At 48.6% G+C, this 21,089-nt stretch overlaps 2 protein-coding genes across 7 annotated transcripts in view; one reads left to right on the top strand and one right to left on the bottom strand.

Moving 5' to 3' along the window:
- The window catches only part of SLC37A3 (solute carrier family 37 member 3), a 52,340-nt gene extending 38,894 nt beyond the window's left edge, over positions 1-13,446 (bottom strand). For 2 of the 3 annotated variants that reach the window (XR_013347304.1, XM_077828216.1), the window contains exon 1: positions 13,334-13,414. The gene's annotated coding sequence lies outside the window, so the exon portion shown is untranslated. Of the gene's footprint in view, positions 1-13,333 lie in introns of all 3 variants that reach the window. The other variant, XM_077828226.1, reaches the window with a different exon arrangement.
- A 1,190-nt stretch (positions 13,447-14,636) lies between these two features.
- RAB19 (RAB19, member RAS oncogene family) lies at positions 14,637-20,493 on the top strand. Of its 4 annotated transcripts, none has more exons than XM_077828175.1 (4): positions 14,637-14,683; positions 15,337-15,569; positions 16,817-17,000; positions 19,710-20,493. In XM_077828175.1, the coding sequence occupies exons 2-4, from the start codon at positions 15,372-15,374 to the stop codon at positions 19,973-19,975; spliced, it is 648 nt and encodes a 215-aa protein (XP_077684301.1). In that variant the 5' UTR covers positions 14,637-14,683; positions 15,337-15,371; the 3' UTR covers positions 19,976-20,493. The 4 variants fall into 4 exon arrangements, with proteins under 4 accessions (XP_077684301.1, XP_077684309.1, XP_077684318.1 ...); XM_077828183.1 differs by having other exon boundaries at positions 14,666-14,696; XM_077828192.1 differs by lacking the exon at positions 14,637-14,683 and adding an exon at positions 14,797-14,851.
- The last annotated feature ends 596 nt before the right edge of the window (positions 20,494-21,089 follow it).

The following is a 21,089-nucleotide window of genomic DNA, read 5'->3' as shown; positions in this document are numbered from 1 at the left end:
CAGCAAGTAGCTGGAACGCAGCAAGGGGTACAATGCTATTACACTCATTCCCAGTGAAGTTCAAGTCTCTAACCTCACCTTTAATGTTCTGCACATCTCTGTGCCCATCTCATCAGCTTCTCCTTCCCCGGCACCAGTAATGCCTGGAACAGTCTTTCTCATGCCCCAAGCACCTTCACAGTCCTACTTCTTTCACATGCACTTCCTAGGTCCTGTCTGTCTCGGTTCTTAAAGGGTGCCCATCAGCAGACAAACTCCCCAAGGGTCTCTCTCCCCACTCCCTGACCTGTCATCCATCCCCTACTCATATTTGTCCAACTTAGATTGCAAGACGCTCAGTGAATGAACTATTTTGCACCATACAGACTGATCACAAGAGTCTTACTTGCTACTGGTATATGACTTACACGCACCAGTGATCTTAAAGCAATAGTTCACGTTCACATATCTGTCTCTTGCCAGCATCTGCTGGAGTCAAGTGTGAGATTTTGAATTTAAATGGCTCTTCCTTTGCCAATAAGATGTCAATGAGAGGCCATATACAAAAAAAAGTGGACTTACACAGTTGGAAAAAGGGAAACACAGTTGGAAAAGGGGAAGCTTAGCTTAGAAATTATGGGGTGGTGAGGTCCAGTAGATGGGCCTCCTGCCTACCAGTCCTGTGCCCTATATTCTAGTCCCATCTTGGCCACAGTTGTGATGTACAACATCAGGCAAGCCACTTAACTTCTCTGCACCTCACCATCCCCATCTGCAGACTGATGTTCATGCCTGCCCATGCCTCCCCCTTCTACAGTTGCAAGGTATGGTTAGTGAAAGGGTTCTGACACTAAGGTCAAGTCAAAGAATGTAACAGTTTACTTAGAGACTTATAGCTAGATCAGAGAAACCAAAGCAAGGAAGGAGTGTGCAGTGCTTGCTAAAAACTAGGGGAATGGACTAGACCAGTGTTTTTCAAACCGTAGGTCGCGACCCAGTGCTAGGTTGCGGCATGTACGGCAATGGGTCGCCTTGCTCTGGTCAGCACTGCTGACCAGGACGTTAAAAGTCCCGTCAACGGTGCTGCTCAGCTAAGGTAGGTTAGTGCCAACCTGCTCCGACACTGCGCTGCGCCCTGGAAGCGGCCAGCAGCGGGTCTGGCCTCTAGGCAGGGGGGCCACGGGGCTCTGCACGCTGCCCCCCGCCCTGAGCACTGGCTCTGCACTCTCACTGGCCAGGAACCAGCCAATGGGAACTGGGGGTGTGATGCCTGTGGGCGAGAGTCGTGTGAAGTCGCTTGCATGCCTCCGCCTAGGACCCGGACCTGCTGCTGGCTGCTTCTGGGGTGCAGCGCAGTCCGTGGTGCCAGGACAGGCGGGAAGCCTGCCTCTGAACCCTGGCTGCGCTGCTGACCGGGAGCCATCGGAGGTAAGTCCATGCCCCAATCCCCTGCCACAGCCCTGAGCCCCCCCAAAACCTGGAACTCCTTCCTGCACCTCAAACCCCTCATCTGTGGCCCCAGCCCAGAGCCCTGACCCCCCGCAACCCCGAGTCCCCCCCCAAACGCAGAGCCCCTCCTGCACCCCAAACCCCTCATCCCTCGGCCCACCCCAGAGCCTGCACGCCCAGCCTAGAGCCCTGACCCCCTCCCACACCCCAACCCCCTGCCCCAGCTGAGCCTCCTCCCACACCCTGAACTCCTCATTCCCGACCCCACCCCACAGCCCTCACCCAAACCCTCTGCCCCAGCCCTGAGCCTTTCCCACACCCCAAACCCCTCATGCCCAGCTCCGTTGGGTCGCAGGCATCAACAATTTTCTTCAACTGGGTTCCCAGAAAAAAAGTTTGAAAACCACTGGACTAGACTCAAGAGGCTCCTTCCAACCTTGTCACTGGCCAAGCCTTAAACTCAACTCAATGGCAGTTCTGTGTTTGCCTGTCTGTAGATAACACAGTAACTTGTGAATTCCACATCCGATCTATTTCAAAATGTATGGGAATAGTTTAGGCATCAATAGATAGAACCGAAGGGGGGACAAATGGAGCCCCTGCCATTTGATTAGCACAGCCACAGCTTCAAACACCTCTGCCATTGTCTTTAGATCAAAAAACTGGTTAATGACACCCCCTAGTGCCTTCCTGCATAACACCCCACACATTCTCCCGAAAGAGTTTAACATGTTGATACCCTGATTTATCTCACCAAGAAGAACAAGGAGGGGGAGCATGTACACAGCCCCTGTTATACAGGCGGAGATGTGAACAGGGAATGGGGGCAGCCAGAGCTGTCATGGGGGAGACTGGGGAACCTGATGTGGGAGGCAAGGCAAATGGGGGGGGGGAGGGAGGGAGGGAGGAAGATGGTTCACATAGAGTCCCTACCTTGGGGGGAGAATAAGGGACCCTGTTATGCAGACAGGAGGAATGGGGGATACACAGAGCACATGCCATGGGGAGAATAGAGGCTACACAGAAGCCCTGATATTGGGAAGAAGGTGGGAATGGAGTGGGAGAGGGAATGGGGCAGAGAGCACCCTTGGCAAGGAGGGAGATTATGTGACCCTGGAATGGGAGAAAAGAGAGGGATGGAGGGCACACACAGAGCCCCTGCCATGGACCTTTGTGATGTGGGATCTGAACCCTTAAGGATAGCAGGGCCTAAGGGTCATCCCACCCATTCTGTAGTGTGGCCCTTTAAGGTTTAGAATGGAAAGGTCTAGGAAAATGACAGAGGCAGGTATGGAGAGAGATGAAGTGGTCCTGAGGGAAGTCTGTGTTTGCGGAAGACCTATGTTGTTATTCCTTTAAGAGGGCAAGACAGCTCCCCTCTCTCCCAAGCAACCAGAGCCAGCTCTGGGAAAGAGGGCTGTATGCATACATTCTGACTCAGCTCTCAGCACAGACTCCAGTGGGAGGAGGCAGCCTACTCGCTGAACCCTGGTGGGCTGCTTAGAGACAGGGATTGGCTGAAGGAGCCGCTGGAAAGTCACAGCCAGCCTGAGGTAAGAAACAAAGGGCACGCCCCGATTGAAAACCCCAACCCCTAGGAGGAAGGCTGGGAAGACCCCTGATAAGGGGTGCTTTTGGTGAAAGCTGTATAAACCGAACCCAGGAGAAGGGGTATATTGTGTAAAGCTTCTGGAGGCGAGTGGCTATTTCTGAAAACCCCCATTCGAGGAAACTGAGGAAAATGTGCCTGCAGGGCCTTGCTCGGCCAGCAGGAGGCACTACAGAGGAGACATCCCCTATGGCAAGTGAGCATGTGGGAATCATGCAATGGGGAACAATGGGATACACAACTCCTTATGGGGAATTGGTGCGCACAGAGAGCTGCTGCCAGTGGGGAGGTTGCGAGGTGCCCAGGGAATAGAGGGGATGGGAAGGTGGTGCACAGGGAGTTTGTGGTTGGGAATGGAAGAATGCAAGGAGCCCATGGTGGGAGCAAAGTGCTTGGTCTAGAGAAGCTATGAAGGGTGAGACTGACTCCCTACTGTAAGATCGCTTTTATTCACAGCTGCAAAGTCAACCAAAAAAATCCCCCTGAAGTTACTGTTAACTAACATCTACTAGCTCTAACACAGTGTCGCCAAGCATTTTATGCACCAGATCACTTTTTGAATTTAATTGCAACCTAGGATCTACCCTACCTGTTCCCTGAGGCCCCTCCCCCCATCTCCCCACCCCCAGTCGCTCGCTCTCCCCAACCCTCACACACTTTCACCAAGCTGGGGGTTGGGGTTCGAGAGAGGGTGTGGGCTCTGGGCTGGCGCTGAGGGGTTTGGGAGGGGACTCCAGGCTGAGCCTGGGGCAGGGGATTGGGGTGCAGGAGAGAGTGGGGGTGCAAGCTCTGGAGGGAGTTTGGGGGCAGGAGGGGGCTCCGAGCTGGGGCAGAGTGTTGGGGTGCAGGAAGGGGTACAGGGTACTGGCTCCGGGAGAGGGGGTCAGGGCTGGAGCAGGGGATTGGGAAGTAGAAGGGGGTTCGGGGTGCAGGAAGGGGTATGGAGTGCTGGCTCCGGGAGAGGGCTCAGGGCTGGGCTCCTGCCAGGCAGTACATACCTCGATCAGCTCCTGGCGGTGCAGTGGGGCTAAGGCAGGCTCCCTGCCTGCCCCACGCCACTTCTGGAAGGGGCCAACTCCCCCCTGCAGCCCGTGGGGGAGGGGCACGTGGCTCTGCGTGCTGCCCCTCTCTGCAGGCACTGCGCCCGCGGCTCCCATTGGTCGCAGTTCCCCATTCTCAGCCAATGGGAGTTGTGGGGGTGGTGCTTGTAGGCAGGAGCAGCAAGCAGAGACCTCTGTCCCTCCCCACAGGTGCATGCTAGCTGCTTCCAGGAGCGGCATGGGGCCAGGGTGGACAGGGAGCCTGCCCTAGTTGCAGCCCTGCTGCGCCGCCAGACTTTTAGCGGTCGGAGATCACAATCAATCGGGAGAGTCTCCGGGATCAACCAGTCAATGGCTATCGACTGGTTGGTGAATACTGCTCTAATACATCCCCTCTGCCCCACCAGGGCTGAATTGTTCTCTAGAAAGCATATCTTTGACACTGCTATAAAGTTGGATCTGGGAATATTAACAGTAGCTATTAGTATTACCAGCCAATTTTCAGCTAGTTAACACTCCCTTTCCCTCCCACAGTTTCTTTTATGCAAATAAAAAAAGTGTCAATACACTGTGCTATACAAACATTTAAAACACTGCATGGGTGGGGAGACTTGTGATTTAGCCGTGTCAACATTGGCTAGCCAAATCAAACTAGAAAACCATTCAGTGGGAGCAGTGTTGCAAAACAGCACTGAAACCCACCACACATTCTGAATTCCAGCTATGGAAACATTCCTCCTTTGGGCTGTGAGCCAGTTTACCAAAGAGAACTTAGTGGGACAGGAGAAACACAGAATTCCTCTGTCTTCCTTCACATGTGCAGATGCCTTTGTGATGCTTTGTATGTTTGACAGGACGAAAGTAAAGTGGACGCATCTCAAATTTTCAGCCACACAATCCAATTTGGAGCGCTTAACGCTCACCACCCAGTCTGACTCCCTCCCTCTTTTCTGGGTTACTGGCTGATGCATTACTTCTTACTTGAACCCTAGGGCAGAAAAGCAAAATATTTATGGAAATCCCCATCCCATGGTTACTCCACAGGTTCTTCTTTTCCTCTTCTGTCCAATATTTTTTTTAAAAAAGATTCCATTAAATGAACCTCCGCAGTGAAAATCTTACTGCTAAGGTCTCCTAAGGCAGACATGCCTGGCACTAAATATGCTATAGCCACTAAAAGTGCTGATGGATGTTAAACGGCAAAGTGTTCTGGGGTTGGTTCGTTTCTTTAAATAGGCAAAGCACCTACCCTGGGAATAGTGGAAGAAGAGAAATACACAGCAACAACCATCTTTTGACTGCAAATCTACCTGCAGGTTATAACTAGGGCTGGTTGGGGAGATGGAAGGATACAGTGTGTACATGTGCCTCAGAATAGCTATTAGCCTGACAGTGAGAGCACTCACCTCAGACATGAAACTCTGGTTCAAACCAGACTATTGGGCGAGTCTTGGGGCTTGGCTACACTTGCGAATTAGAGCACGTTAAAGGAGCCCTGGGCACCCTAGCTCACTATCCGTCCACACTGGCAAGGCACGTAGAGCGCTCTGACTCCATGGCTAGAGCGCTCCTGGTACTCCACCTCGGCGAGAAGATTAACACTTGTTGTGTCTTGGCTGAAATGCCCGGGCGTCAGTGTGAACGAGGTGTTGCATTACTGCGCTCTGATCAGCCTCCGGAAGCGTCCCATAATCTCCTTAAGTCAAGTGGCCACTCTTCTCATTGTTTTGGAATCGCTGCAGGAATGCGGATATGCCCTTTGAAAGCTCCATTTCTGCTTATCTGCTTTGAGACAAAGCAACCATAACTGTGGAATGCTGTGTGTGAGAGAGGGAGGTGGGGAGGGGAGCGGGGGCAGGTCTGCTGCTGTCTGAACTTACAAGACAGCATGCAGACATGCTCTTAGCCCCCGCCCCAAAACCCACTCTCTCTCCCCGCACATACACACAACACACTCCCTGTCACACTCCACGCCCCGCCCCCCTTTGAAAAGCACATTGCAGTCACTTGCATGCTGGGATAGCTGCCCATAATGCACCTCTCCCAATGCGGCTGCAAGTGCCGCAAATGTGGGATCTCATTTCCCTTGTCCCAGCACACAGGGCTGTACACAGACGACTGCTTGGAGACTGGGGTAGCTCCCTCCATAGGCAAGTCAATACCCCTGATAGACACAGGCACAGTTCCTTCACTGTCACAATTCTCCATACAGGTTAACAGGTAAGGTATAGGGACACTCATCTTCCACTATCCTCACCTTCCCAAACTGCTGAGTAGACAAAGCCATCAGCTCATAAGGCTGCCTAGGCTCATCCAAACTTTCCTTACCAGGCACATTGCCACTCCCCACAGATAAACTGCTGCTCTTCTCACTACCCTGAGCTACTTCCAGCAAATCAGAGGTACCCTTTTCCGGTTCACTTTTACAAGCTGTACTAGCCAACAATCCATCACCCATCAAAAATCTACCCTTTCCTTCCTCAGTTAGGGCTTCAACCTGACCATCCACTTTAATCTGCTCCTGAGAAACATTGTCCTGACCAATGAGTTCTTTCTGTGCTTGATCTAATTCCAGATTCACTTCTGAGATATTAGACAGACATTCAGAAACTTCATTCACAGACAAACAGCTACTTTCCAAAGACAAATTTTTGGAAAAGCCCTCCATATACACAACTTTAGGATTAATCCTCTCCTGTGCCTGGTTTGTGTTAACTTGACTGAACATAGCTTTAATATCATTTCCAATCATAAGATCCTTAGGGATTGTGTTCTTCATTCCTACAACCATGGTGCCCTCAAATCCCTTCCATTTAAGGTGGATTTTAGCCAAAGGCACCCTAACAGAATACTCATATAAGGCTACAACAGTTACACTTTCATCTAGCCAATAATCTTCCTCCCTGACAAGACTTGCTTTAACCAAAGTAATATCTGCTGCGGCGTCTCTCCATGCCATACACCTGACTCCATTCACTTCTGCACTGCTAATAAAATCTGCATTATTTTTCCCATATTTAGCTTTAATGAGTTTTAAGGTCAAATTCTTCAGACACCACAGAAACATCATTTGCACACAGGGCACCAGCGCTGGGCTCTGTGTGGCTTGCCTGTGAGTTTATAACAACAGGATTAGCATTTGCCACGGCATTTGGGGTTGCTGGTTTTGGGCTGCCCTTCAGGGTTGGGCAATCTGGTCTCATGTGGCCAAGCACACCACAGTGATAGCATTCAGCCTGTTTATTCTCGTGGTGAGAGTTCCTACCCTCTGGGCCCCCAGGAGCTCTTTTATAATAGTCAGGGCCAGGTTTACTTTTAAATCCTTCCTTCCTCTTGAACTGGGGAACCTGGTGATTAATTTTCCCCTGGGGTTTATACCCTTCCTGAGCCCTGTTTTGGGTATGGGCATCTGCTATCTCTGCAACCCGTAGGACTGACTCAGGGTCCCTATCACACACAGTCTGCTCTCACATGGTCAGGCACAATGTCTAAGAACTGTTCCAAAGTTATTAAATCCAGCAGTTTTTCAAAACTCCCTTTGCTCCCACAACCCACTTTTTAACAAAACCCATCAGCTTATGAGCACATTCTACAAAAGTAGAAAGAAAAGGAGTACTTGCGGCACCTTAGAGGCTAACAAATTTATTTGAGCATAAGCTTTCGTGAGCTACAGCTCACTTCATCAGATGTATTCAGTGGAAAGACTGCAGTGTTCTCCAACTGGTTTTTGAATGTTATAATTCTTGACGTCTGATTTGTGTCCATTTATTCTTTTACATACAGACTGTCCAGTTTGACCAACGTACATGGCAGAGGGGCATTGCTGGTGCATGATGGTATATATCACATGTGGACACCATCGTAGGGCCTAATCACATCAGCCACACTATCAGAGGCTCGTTCACCTGCACATACCAATGTGATTAGGCCCTACGATGGTGTCCACATGTGCCAGCAATGCCCCTCTGCCATGTACAATGGTCAAACTGGACAGTCTCTACATAAAAGAATAAATGGACACAAATCAGATGTCAAGAATTATAACATTCAAAAACCAGTCGGAGAACACTTCAATCTCTCTGGTCACTCGATTACAGACCTAAAAGTGGCAATACTTCAACAAAAAAACTTCAAAAACAGACTCAAAACGAGAGACTGCTGAATTGGAATTAATTTGCAAACTGGATACAATTAACTTAGGCATGAATAGAGACTGGGAGTGGATGGCTCATTACACAAAGTAAAACTATTTCCACATATTTATTCCCCGCCTCCACCCCCCACTGTTCCCCGGACGTTCTTGTCAACTGCTGGAAATGGCCCACCTTATCACTACAAAAGGTTTTTTCCCCCCCACTCTCCTGCTGGTAATAGCTCATCTTAAGTGATCACTCCGGTTGCAGTGTGTATGGTAACACCCATTGTTGCATGTTCTCTATGTATATAAATCTCCCCACTGTATTTTCCACTGAATCCATCCGATGAAGTGAGCTGTAGCTCACAAAAGCTTACGCTCAAATAAATTTGTTAGTCTCTAAGATGCCACAAGTACTTCTTTTCTTTTTGCGAATACAGACTAACACGGCTGCTACTCTGAAACCTACAAAAGTACAATCATTAGACATTTTAAACTTTCTAAACTTAACTCTGTAAGAATCGGGAGTAACCTTGAACCGCCTCAACACAGAATCTTTAAACCGCTCATAATCCAAGGCTTCTTGTTCCCCCATTTCATTAAATACCTCCCTGGCTTTTCCAGTCAGTCTGGTCAGCAGGACAGGCATTCGCTGATCATCGGGGATCTGGTACAGATTGCAGAGCCGTTCAAAGGTAGATAAAAACTCCTCTATATCCTCAAAAAGAGAACTTGTGGCACCTTAGAGACTAACATTTATTTGAGCATAAGCTTTTGTGAGCTATAGCTCACTTCATCAGATGGATTCAGTGGAAAATTTAATTTTACTCTAATTTTTTCTGCAGCTTCTGTAGCCTCAGGTAAGGGCTGTGCTCCTGCCTCCTGATTACTGGCCACGAACAGATTTCTCAGTTCTTGATTTGTAGCTTTCTTTCTAAAGCTTATCCCCTTTTCTGAACACAGATCTTCCAGAGCTTTTTTGCCAAGGCCCTCATATGCTCTTTGCTCACCCACTGCAACTGCTCTTTAACCAATCAAACTCTCAATACCAAAATTCAAATTTGGATAGCGTGGGATTTTGACCCAAAGTTTAATTGACCTGGTTCTGTGGATCCTGCCAACTACACCACTGACTATTGATGCTGGCTCTGGCGGGACCCAACTGAGAGTGCCAATTCAGGACAAATTGCTTCAAGCAGGGCAGTTACAGCCCAAGGCTGGGGTTTTTCCACCTCTAAGGCAAACCAAACCAGACAAACAGAGAAGACTTTGGTCTCACCCCATTGGCTAACCACAAGTCACACAAGCAATTTCCTTAGACACGCCAGTTTCCCAGTATCTCCACCAGTGCCACTCATTATGGGGATGAATGGTTATGAAAACCAATACTCCAGTAAAAGAAAAAGGTTCACTCGATCTCAAAGGACCAAGCCCCAGACCCAGGTCAATATACAAATCAGATCTTACCCACAAATCACGCTGTTGCCAATCCTTTGGAATCTAAAATCTAAAGGTTTATTCATAAAAGGAAAAGATCTAGATGAGAGATAGAATTGGTTAAATGGAATCAATTACATACAGTAATGGCAAAGTTCTTGGTTCAGGCTTGTAGCAGTGATAGAATAAACTGCAGGTTCAAATCAAGTCTCTGGAGTACATACACAGCTGGGATGGGTCTTTCAGTCCTTGGTTCAAAGCTTCAGTGTAGCAAAGTTCAGCTGCAGCTTTTTATATTCTCTTGCCGTGTGGTCTTTCTTTGTTCCAAAGACAAGTTGTCCCACACATGGCATGGAAAAACGTCCGTCAGAGTTCTGTCCGTAGGCACGTCCCTGCATATCTTGCTAAGATGCAAGGCGTGTCTGCCTTCTCTCAATATGTCATTTGTATATCTGATGGTCCTTAATGGGCCATCCAGCAGGCTAGGCAGAGCTGACACCAACTTGTCTGGGGTGTCACCCAGAAGAAAAACATAAGTTTGAAATACAGACACAATATTCATAACTTTAACTACAAAAATGATACACACATATAGATAGCATAATCGTAACCAGCAAGACATAACCTTGTCTGAGATACCTTATTTGACCCCCTTTATACAAGATCTGGTGCCACTACAGGACCCTGGTTGCAACAATGTTCTATCCCAGTTCAAGTCAATAACGTCACATACATCAAATTAGATATCCTGACATCTTTGTCCATCCACCCACCTAGCCACCAAGCAATGAAAAATACCCAGTTCTTTAGAGGAAACCTAAGCACCCTATAATGCAATTTGTCAATGGCACAGAGAGGGAAAAAAATCTTTCCTGATGTGATCAGTTTACAGGGATAGTCAATTATTTTTTTGTGAAGATCCAAATTTCTTGGTCAATGTATAGTCAAGGTCCAGATTTCAGAGAAAATAAAAAACAACATAACAATAAGTAAATAAAAAGAATTCAAAAGCATCTGGTGGTCCAGATTTGACCCTCAGTCCATCTATTTCAGAGGTAGGCAAACTACAGCCCGCGAGACTGTCCTGCACAGCCCTTGAGCTCCTGGCTGGGGAGGCTAGCCCTTGGCCTCTCCCCTGCTGTCCCTCCTCCTGTGCAGCTAGGCTGCCACGCGGGCAGCATGGCTGGCTCCGTCCAGGTGTTGGGGCTATGAGCTCCTGCTGCTCTGAGCGGCATGGTAAGGGGGTTGGATAAGGGGCAGGGGGTCCCGGGGCACAGTTAGGGGACAGTTGGATGGGGCGAAGGTTTGGGGGTGGGGAAAGAGTCAGGGGACGGGGAACAGGGTGGACTGGATAGGGCGTGGGAGTCCCAGGGGGCCTGTCAGGGATGGGGATGTTGATAGGGGTTGGGGCAGTCAGGGATGGGGGGGGGGGTTGGATAGGAGGTGGGATCCACGGGGGCCTGGCAGGAGTGTGGATAGGGATCAGGGGGGCAGTCAGGGGACAGGGAGGGTTGGATCGGGGGTGGGGTCCCAGGGTGGTGGTTTGGGGCGGGGGGTCCTGGGAGGGGGTAGTCAGGGTACAAGAAGCGGAGGGGCGGGGGAATTGGATGGGTTGGGGGTTCTGAGGGGGGCAGGAAGTGGGAAGGGCTGGATACTGGGCGGGGGCCAGGCTGTTTGCGGAGGCACAGCCTTCCCTATACGGCCCTCCATACAATTTCACACCCCGATATGGCCCTCGGGCCAAAAAGTTTGCCCACCCCTGATCTATTGACTACTCTGGCTTACGCTCTGAAACATGAGTATTATTTGATACTGCTTTAGCATACACCAATGCAAATCTTACTGGTGAGAGTTGCCTCACTCTTTTCAATATCTAGCCACAGTTTTGACCCTGTGGCCTCTACAGTATTTATAGAGCACATATCTTTATTGTATCTAAGGTGCCTTTCTCTGGAGCTTTTCAATCCCAGCTACATTTCCTGAAGGTGACCTGCAGGTATATGGCAAGGGAAACATACTTTATGATGTATAAAAGAAGGTCTGAGCTTTTTTTTTAAACCAAGTTTTTTCCTGACTTTTACACATTAGGAATTAATGCCCTGTCTAGGCTAGAAAATACTATGGTGACGAGCAAACTAGTGAAGTGACAGGAACCCAGTAAGTGAAAGCTAAGCCTTTAAGAGGGGACGGTATTAGTTAAGACTGTTTAAAATGGTCTTGTCTGTTTGTTTATACATACTTAACTTCAACCAATTAACATTCTGAATAAGCCTTTGCTAAAGACTCAACACCCTCCTCCCCCACTTCAATTAAGGTGTTAAGAACTCAAACATTCCTGATACCAGCCAGTGATCCTCCAAAGCAGCTAGAGAAGACCCAAGTTAATATTCTTCATATTTCCAAGGTGAAAAACTAGAAGAAAAGCTTTTTTCTAAAAAAAAAAGTCTTTTCAGACTCTCTCTCTCCACATGTTAAAGAAAAAAAAAGGGTACAAGAGCAAATCTCTCTATAGCCATTTGCAGGTCAGCTCTTAAGCCAGATTATTTTCAATTTTTAACACATCCAAGTTTTCTAATTGCTTTAACTGTTATTCCAAAAGGGAGAGATTTCTTCACATATCTACAGTGACTCCTAAGTAGAGATGAATAATAACTGTTACAGTCAGTGAATTCACTCAAATTTTTGAACACTTTCTTTTAACTGTTCACTGTTCTTGACTATTTTAACAATTGAGTTTACTGGAAAAAATCTTCATTGAAACAGCCAATGCTAAGGAATTGTTAGTAAAAAGTGATCGTTGAGTTTGATTACCAGTATTTGCATAGCATCATTACTTGCTATTTCATTAACTTTTTCAAAATCAGCTATAACCGTTTAGCATTGGCACTATTCCTGTTAAAGCAGTTTGCTGCAGAACACAGAGGTCATTAGCCTAAATTCCAAAGGATACTGCATTGTCTCTGGTTTCACACCTGCAGCAGAGGGCCTGCATTTCTGCACACAAAGGTTCTGAACGTGTGCATTAGGAGCAGGAGTACTGCTTTTTTCTTCTTTTTTTAACCTCAGAAGACTCATGAAGCATTACAGTTCGCAAAGCATTTCAAAATTCTCAGCTGGAAGACACTACTGAGTATAAGCAAGTTTTGTTTCCGATCAAGGATCCCCAAACCCCTCTTCCAAACCTGAAAACAATGACAACTCCTGAGCCATACAGACCCTAAACCCCACACGTGGAAATAAGGGGGAGCCCAACTGGTATGAACAAAAACTGCACGGATCATCTGGCTGAAGAGAAGACAAAGGAGACCATGGCTCTGGAGCAACAGAAGAGCTATCATCTCCCAGATGGCACCTGGGAGAAAAGCTGGCAATACCCCCCCGTCGAGGGTGACCAGCTGTCCCGATTTTATCAGGAGACTCCCAATTTTGGGGTCTTTTTCTTATATAGGCTCCCATTATCCCCCACCCTGTCCCGATTTTTCACATTTGCTGTCTGGTCACTTTACCCCACCCTGGGCAAAGAAGTCCATTATTAGAGAGGGTGAGGCTCAGCCCCGGCTGGAAGCAGAGGGGCCACATGGCAGCTGCAGGCAGATCGCCCCCCACCCACTCCCTGAGTGCAGTGAAACGGGGGGGGGGGGGTTTCCCTTCCCCCCCAGGCACAAGGCCAGGCCCGGCGCTCACCTCCCTCTTCACGCGCTCAAAAGCTTCCCACCGACTCCTTCCACGTCAACGCAGCTCACCTGCCAGCACCTCCAGGCCAGCTACAGGAAGTCACGTGATCCCGTCTCTTCCGGGGGGAGGCCGCCCGCGCCACCCTAGCGCATGCTGGGAGCTGTAGTCCTTGCCCAGCTACATCGCTCTCCGCCCGGCTGAGCTCCCCCCGCACGCAGGCAACAGCGGGCACGCTACCGAGCTGCCCACGGGCTGTGTGGCTGCTGCTGCTGCATCCCCTTCCCAGTGTCACTCCCACGTCCCGCACCGTGCACACCCATGGGACTGTTATTTTTAGTCCTTCTCCTCCCACCAGACCCCCGCGGAGCCTTTTAGAAAGCGCGGGCAGGGTTTGGGCCCCCCAAAGGGCTTACCCAGGGCAAGGGAGAGACGATAAAGCCCCGGGACCGCTGTAGTCTGGGAGGGCTGCTAGCTGGACAAACTTCCCGGGCCACGTTCAAGGGAAGCCCGGTTCTTAGGCCTGGGGAGTGAAGCGTGACCCAATAACCGCGTTGCCACGGCAGCTCGGCACACAGTCGCTTTCCAGCGGGCAGCTGTGCGGGGGGGAGTCAGTGTCCAGCGGCTAATGACGTCACGGCAGAAACACCTCGTCCAGCGGCAAGCCCCGGTTAGCCCGGTTCCCAGTCGCAGGGGAAGCCCGGGTCCCCCCATTCCCCACCAACAACCCCGGGCCCCCTTCCCGGGCTCAGCACTTCGCCGCCGGCCCTGCGCCGCCCTGCCACCCAGAGCCTTCTCCTTTTACCGCCCCTCTCCTTGTGAGAAAGGGACCACCCCGGCGACCCTCCGAGCTAATCATTTCATTGCCCCTCGCACGTGTCACACGGAGCCCCTATTGAGGGCCATTGAAGAAGACTCTGATACATGAGCTGTAGCTCAGGAAAGCTTATGCTCAAATAAATTGGTGAGTCTCTAAGGTGCCACAAGCCCTCCTTTTCTTTTTGCGGGTACAGACTAACACAGCTGCTACTCTGACATCTGCAGGGAGGGGAGAGGTCTGCCACAGAAGCACATGGGGGCTGCTCTGTGAGCGTTTGCTGCGCTCCTTTCCCCATATTCTGCCCGCACGCCACAGCAGAAATATTCCCGGGGGGGGGGAGACTTGGCAGGCGGCCTGTTTCCACACCGGCTCGCTCGCTCCCACTGTTCCGGGGCACTTAGCACCTTGTTGGGGGGTGACGAGAGAGGCTGCCCGAAGGAGCTCGGCCTGTCTCCGAACTACGTTTCCCGGCAGGCAGTGAGGAAAAGGCCAGAAGGGGCGGGCGAGGGTACAAAGCGAGCCAGCGGTACCTGTTCGCACAGGTAAGAGAACGGGGTGAGTAACAGGTGAGTAAACCGCTGCGCGTAGCAGGTGGCTGGGGCGCTTCTGGCTGCGGGTGGCTCAACGCCCCCGTAGCTCCCAGCCCCGCTTGGTCCCGGGGGAGAAGGCAGAGCGGGTCGCCGGCCGGCCGGCGCTAACGTCAACGCCGGGTAGGAGAAGTTGTGGAAGAAAACAAGCTAAGATGGACTCGGTGCCGTGGGGGAAAAGGGCGCGGGGAAGACACGTGGCTTCGGCACACTCTGATGTGGAGGTGAAGCTGCCCTTTCCGGAACTAGGGCGGGGTGGGGTTTTTTCTGTCTTTCTGGCTGTTTAAGCCACTTCGCCACGCGCGTGGTTTTTTTCCCGCCTGTCTACAAGGGCAGGCCGCAGCTCTCATTAAACTCCACCCCGCCCCCCGCCCCAAGCGACTCCCGAGGGAGGAGGCAGAAGCCTTTGGCGGGAAGGGGAAGGAAAGGCGGCTCCTTGCTCGGCGGGAGAGGCGTGTCCCTCGCATGCCACCGGCTCTGGAGCAGCCCGCGGGCTCTGCGCTTTATATGGCCTGTGGGGGAAGCCGCACGCCGCAGTTCTCGCCCCACGGGCGGCTATGCCCTGGGGCGCTCAGGGCTCTGAAGGCCGTCTCTGTGCTCCCTCCCAGGGGGGTCGAGCTGAGCTGAGGGGAGGAGGAGGAGGATGATGTCCTTCTCCAGCTCCGAGTCGGAGGAAGCCTTCGACTACTTGTTCAAGATCATCCTGATCGGAGACTCCAACGTGGGGAAGACCTGCGTGGTGCACCGCTTCAAGTCGGGGCAGTACCACGAGAAGCAGCAGAACACCATCGGGGTGGACTTCACCGTGCGCTCGCTGGAGATCGATGGCAAGAAGGTGAAGGTTAGTGGCAGTCACAGGCTCCGTGGTGACCCAGAGCAGGGGACAGTTAGGACTCGACATCCTGATCAGCATTGAAGGAGGAGGGGCGGCAGATTTGTAGATCTTTTGGTGGTGCCCAGAACCCGCCCCTGCCTCCCCAAACTCTGCCCCCCACCTGCCTAAGGTTCTGGGAGGGAGTTTGGGTGCAGAAGGGGTGAGAGGTTGGGCTCTGGGATGGAGTTTGGGTGCAGGCTCTGGGAGGGAGTTTAGGGTGCGGAGAGAGGGAGCTTGGCAGTGTAAGGGGGTGTGTGGGCTGGAGGTGCAGGAGGAGAGGGTGCAGGCTCTGGAAGGGAGTTTAGGAGCAGGAGGGGGGGTGTGGGAAAGGGGCGGGGGTGCAGGCTCTGGAAGGGGGTGTGGCGCTTACCTGGGGCTTCTAAGCAGGGTGTGCTGGGGGGCCTCGGTGGGCTGCTACCCCCAGGCACTGCCCCCCCCCCAGCTTCCTATTGGTTACAGGAGCAGTGCACAGCTTCCTCCCAGCTCAGCCCAGGGTATTTGGCTATAGAACAGACTGACTGATTTCATCCTTTTCCATACCTGGGCTGCACAAGATGTCTCTTTTCTTCCCTCCCACTCCTAAGGCCACAACATGTTAGCCCTCTCCATAATACAGTTACAAATCAGTTAGGGAACATAATTCCTCTGGAGTAATGTCCAAGCCACATTATAGCATGGTTTGGTTCTGTCTGCACAGACCAGCCTGAACTGTGTTATAACCATGCTGCACCTTGGTTATAACATAGTTTTTCACATGTACACCGGCAAAACCAAACCATGTTGTCAGTAGGTTCACTAAAGCGGTTGTAGCCTTGGGCTTTGTCTACACTTCCACATATATCTGCAAAACTTATGTCACTAAATAAGCCACCCTGCCCCGAGTGACCTAAGTTACACTGACCTAAGCACTGATGTGCGCAGCACTATGTCGGCAGAAGAGCTTCTCCCGCTGACATAGCTGCTGCTGTTGGTTGCGGGTGGATTAATTAAGTCAACGGGAGAGCTCTCTCCAACTGGCCTAGAGCGTCTGCACTACAGAGCTTACAGCAGTGCAGCTGCATCAGTGGAGCTGCACTCCTGTGAGATCTCCAGTGTAGCCATACCCTGAGGGTAGATAAAACCTAGGAGTATTGAATATCATAAATTCCAGTGCAACCTCTGAAGTGGCATTCAGACTTCACTGGCATTACTTCTTTTTTTCTCTCCTCCTCCAGATTCAGGTATGGGACACTGCAGGCCAGGAGCGCTTCCGGACGATAACTCAGAGTTACTATCGCAGTGCCCATGGTGCTATCCTTGCCTATGACCTTACCAAGAGGTCCACATTTGAATCTATTCCTCATTGGATTCATGAAATTGAAAAATATGGAGCTGCTAACTTAGTCCTGATGTTAATTGGTAGGAGTCAAACATTTTGCTATTTGAATTTTTATTTTTGATACATAGCCTTAACCCCCCCCTTCCCCCCCCACTTCATCTCAGGTTCTAGTTACATCAATTTTTCAAAATACATAGAACAGAATGTGTGTAGTAACTTGAGCTATTTTTTTTTTTAAGCTGGAAATGGGAATTAAGTGATTGCCCTCACTACCTCAGATGTTCATATCCTATTCCTTGTTTTTTGCCCCATTATAATGGAACAAACTTACTGCTAGTCTAATCGGGGCAACTCTCTTGAGGTCACTGGACATGGGCCCACTTTCAGAAATGATGAATTTGGCCCAATGGTTCCAATACACACGAGCATAACAAGTTGTCAATGGGCAAAAATGCACCCATCTCAAACCCCTTTCTGATATTCCATATGTTCTCCTTCTGGTGTCCTTTCTACTGATGTGATCTTGCTTCTACTGCCCAGGGGGGCTGATCCTAAGTGGAAACAGGCTGGCAATGGGGACCTTCTTCTAGAGCAGGAAGGCTGCCTGTCCTGTTCCCCACCTTCTTTCTCCAAAGACAAGGAGAGTGGTTGATGGGAAGCAGGGTTATTCCTCCTTTCCCTCCCTCCTACAATCAGAAGTTGTAGTTATTGCTCTTCTCATCCACAGGAAAGGGGGTTGAGCTGGCAAAGTGAGAGAGCCTGCCGCTTTTGCCTGTTCTGTTATCAGCACAGTGCTGACAGCAGCATATTTATACAAGCCACAGAACAACAATCTGACTTGGCCCCGTAGCTTGGCAAGGCTGGGCCCCCAAGCTTGGTAGCTGTGGCTCTGGGAGCTGTGAGTCCCTGCTAACATACGCTTTAAAATACTATACTCCTAATTCTTCATAAATAGGTAAGTCCTTCCTAGTCCTCTTCTGAAGAAGTGACATGAAAAAAAAGGTCTGACTTGCATGGAGCTGTAGATCTTGGTGTCAACAAGGGAATAGGAATCATTTGAACTCTATAGCCCTTAGTCTGTTTATTTCTTTCCTGAAATGGAAACACAATCTATTACGCTCAACAAACAAATGAAGAAAGCCTTAAACCCTTTGGAAATTGTCCAGTATAGATTCATTGTCTCAGGATAAAACATTGACTCTGTATTTCAAAGGTTGGTACTGCTTAGCTTTTACTTGCTATTCAAACAGTCTGAACCTTTCCCATTTATTCAGTTATATAATAATTCATTCTAGTATAAATTTCTAATGCAAAATAACTTATGATTCCTAACCTTTCACATCTGAAATGGGTGGTGGGGACAGAGAGGAGACATGTAAGAAAATAAACAGACATGCTATGAAGCTGGGGTGTGGGATTTTTTTTTTGTTTTTTTTATAAAGCCCCTCTAGAAAAATGATTTCTGAAAGTATAAGTTTTGAATTTGCTGAAAAGACAAGTTTCAACATCCTTGAGCAATTTGAAACTTACCACTAGTAAAATATCGTATATGCCAGGAGAATATGGAAGTTCAGGCAGGGGAGGAAAATCTGTTCTATAAGAAGCCTCTGTGTTTGGATGGATATGCAACTTTATAACCATTAAAACACACATTGTCAAAACAAATATAGATATATAAATTAAATAGCCTTAAATCAAACTCTAATAAGTTCTCAAGCAGCAATTTTCCTACTCTCTGTCTGTAGACTTATTATCAATGGAAATGTTTTTCATTTTGTGTGTATATGGTGAAATTGATGTTTAATGACACTTACTGATAAATCTAATCCTTCCAAGCCTATTTATTAGCTTGAGGTGCATTCTGGTTTTGGACTAAATTTTGATTTATACTGATAGAACTGTTATACAGTCAATCTGCCTATGCAAAGTTGCTGCTTATTTATATTTAAATTGTAGCCCATATTAAGCTAGCCAACAGTGATAGGTTCATGTATCTTCTGACTTTACCTAAAAACTCCTTAATTGTAATACTGGATCTTGTTAATATCCAAAACTGGGAAGGTAGTCCTTACCACGGGCTGAGGCTATAAACGTTCCTGTTTTCACATAGGAGACCTGAATTAGTCCAGCAATATCCCAGTATTGGTGCTGGGATCTCAGCATCCACCTAAAGATATAGGCCAAATTAATTGGTAGTACCAGAATATATATGGCTTCCATTAATGGTCTTCTGAATAGACATTTGATACTGATGAGAAAATTAACAGAGATATTTGGAACATGTGGAGATGTGTTTTATAAGGAGCTATATTGTGCACAATATATTGGCATTTTGTGTGAGATCACTTTAACAGTTAACCTACCTAGAAAGAAAAAATAGCCACATTAGAAAACACCTGTCTAAACTGAATTATCTAACTCGGCAAAACCTCTAAGAAGTTACAAAGTAATAGGTGAATCTAATTCTTTCCAAGTCAGTGCTTTGGCACCATTTCCCTAAAGCAAATCCATGAGCAAGAAAATGTATTAACAATTTGCAGGATGAATTTGGTAACCTTCACCACAGGCCCCAAAAAGTTAATGTTTCCATGCATGAAACTTTCTTGGTTTTAGTGTTTCATGTTCTGCTCACTAGAAATCTTGTTTGGCATAATTTTATTCCTCAGCACAAAATCTCTTAAAAAATAAATATTAAAAAAAATTAAAAATATTGGGAAACTAACCAATTGCATTGTCTGCAATTCATACATTAGAATGCAGACCATTAATGGAAGCCTTTTTATTTAAAGGGAACAAATCGGATGTAGCGGAGAACCGCCAAGTCCTTTTTGAAGATGCCTGTACACTGGCAGAGAAGCATGGGCTATTGGCTGTGTTGGAGACTTCAGCCAAAGAGGCCCAGAATGTAGATGAGGTGTTTACATTGATGGCAAAGGAGCTGATAGCCCGCAACACCTTGCAGCTTCATGGGGAGCATCCTCCAAACAGCATCTATCTGGATTCCAGGCCGGTGATTGATAGTCCAAGAACAGAGAAGTCCCAGTGCTCTTGCTGATGAGATGTCTCAATCATAAAAGCTGTGAAGGTGTGGCTGATGATTCCATATGTTTCCTGTTTGGCCTCAAACCATCATTATAATGTATCACTACCTTGCCGTTTTGGCCTGTAACACTCTCCAGGAGATAGGTGTTGCAATAGTCAAATGTGCTGGATTGCCTTGAACATGGCAGCTGTTGGTACTTAAGCAAAGACTAGGTGCTGCTAGCCTGAAGAGAACTGTGAAACTGCCTTTGAATAGACTCTCTGAATAGTCTTCTGGCTGTGCCAGAGGCTGACTGTAACCAGGTTTTGTGCTGTTTCCTTTAGGATACACATCCTGCTGTAGATCAAATTCTTTGGTCTTCATAAATAGCTTTACAATGTGTGACACGCGTACTTATACTTTTTTTATTCATGGCTGTTTGGCTTGCATTACTCAAGTGTTCAGATCTCCATTCAGGGTGATGCTGATGGCAGATCTATGGCAGATACAGCGCCATAACTTATTACTGGTATTTTGATCAGGTAGACAGTACTGCCATGTCTATCGTCCTCCCTTTGCCACACAACTTAGCCTCCATCCCTATTGCTTATATAGCAGCCAGAATAATCTGACTGGTATGTGAGTGACCCTAGGGGTACTCCCAAGACTTTTTCCCAACTTCAGTGGGTGAGAAGAGCTGCCTTCAGTCTTCTTTGGTCTTTCTGCTGACACTGACTCGTACCAAGGCCACTTTTTGGTGGTTGCAGTTCATAATTCAAATTAGAGCTGAGAGACTCCCTATTATTTCTTACTAATCCCTTGCTTAAAATGAAAGGAATTGACTAAAAATCATCCCATCTAAAACCGTTGCTGTTCAGGTTGTGGAAATGACACCATAGTTTAGTCTTAGAACTCAAAGAGAGCTTTCAGGCTTTTGGTTAGACAGGTAGAATGGCTCACTATAATTTATTTTCAGTAATGAAAGAGGATGGGGATGCCCTTAGTACTGCTATTGGGTTGCATTTTTGCAGTAAAACATTGTCCACCAAAAGCTGGCCCCAATACTGGTTTCAATCAAACTTTTGTATTGTGAAGCTTATCTTCAGCAAGTGGGTGTCAGTGTTTCCTGTCATGACATTTCAAAACT

This window comes from Eretmochelys imbricata, chromosome 1, assembly GCF_965152235.1.
Source record: "Eretmochelys imbricata isolate rEreImb1 chromosome 1, rEreImb1.hap1, whole genome shotgun sequence".
NCBI classification, from domain to species: Eukaryota; Metazoa; Chordata; order Testudines; family Cheloniidae; genus Eretmochelys; species Eretmochelys imbricata.
Note: the sequence above shows the minus strand (reverse complement) of the source record. Positions and strands in the feature narration are given on the sequence as shown.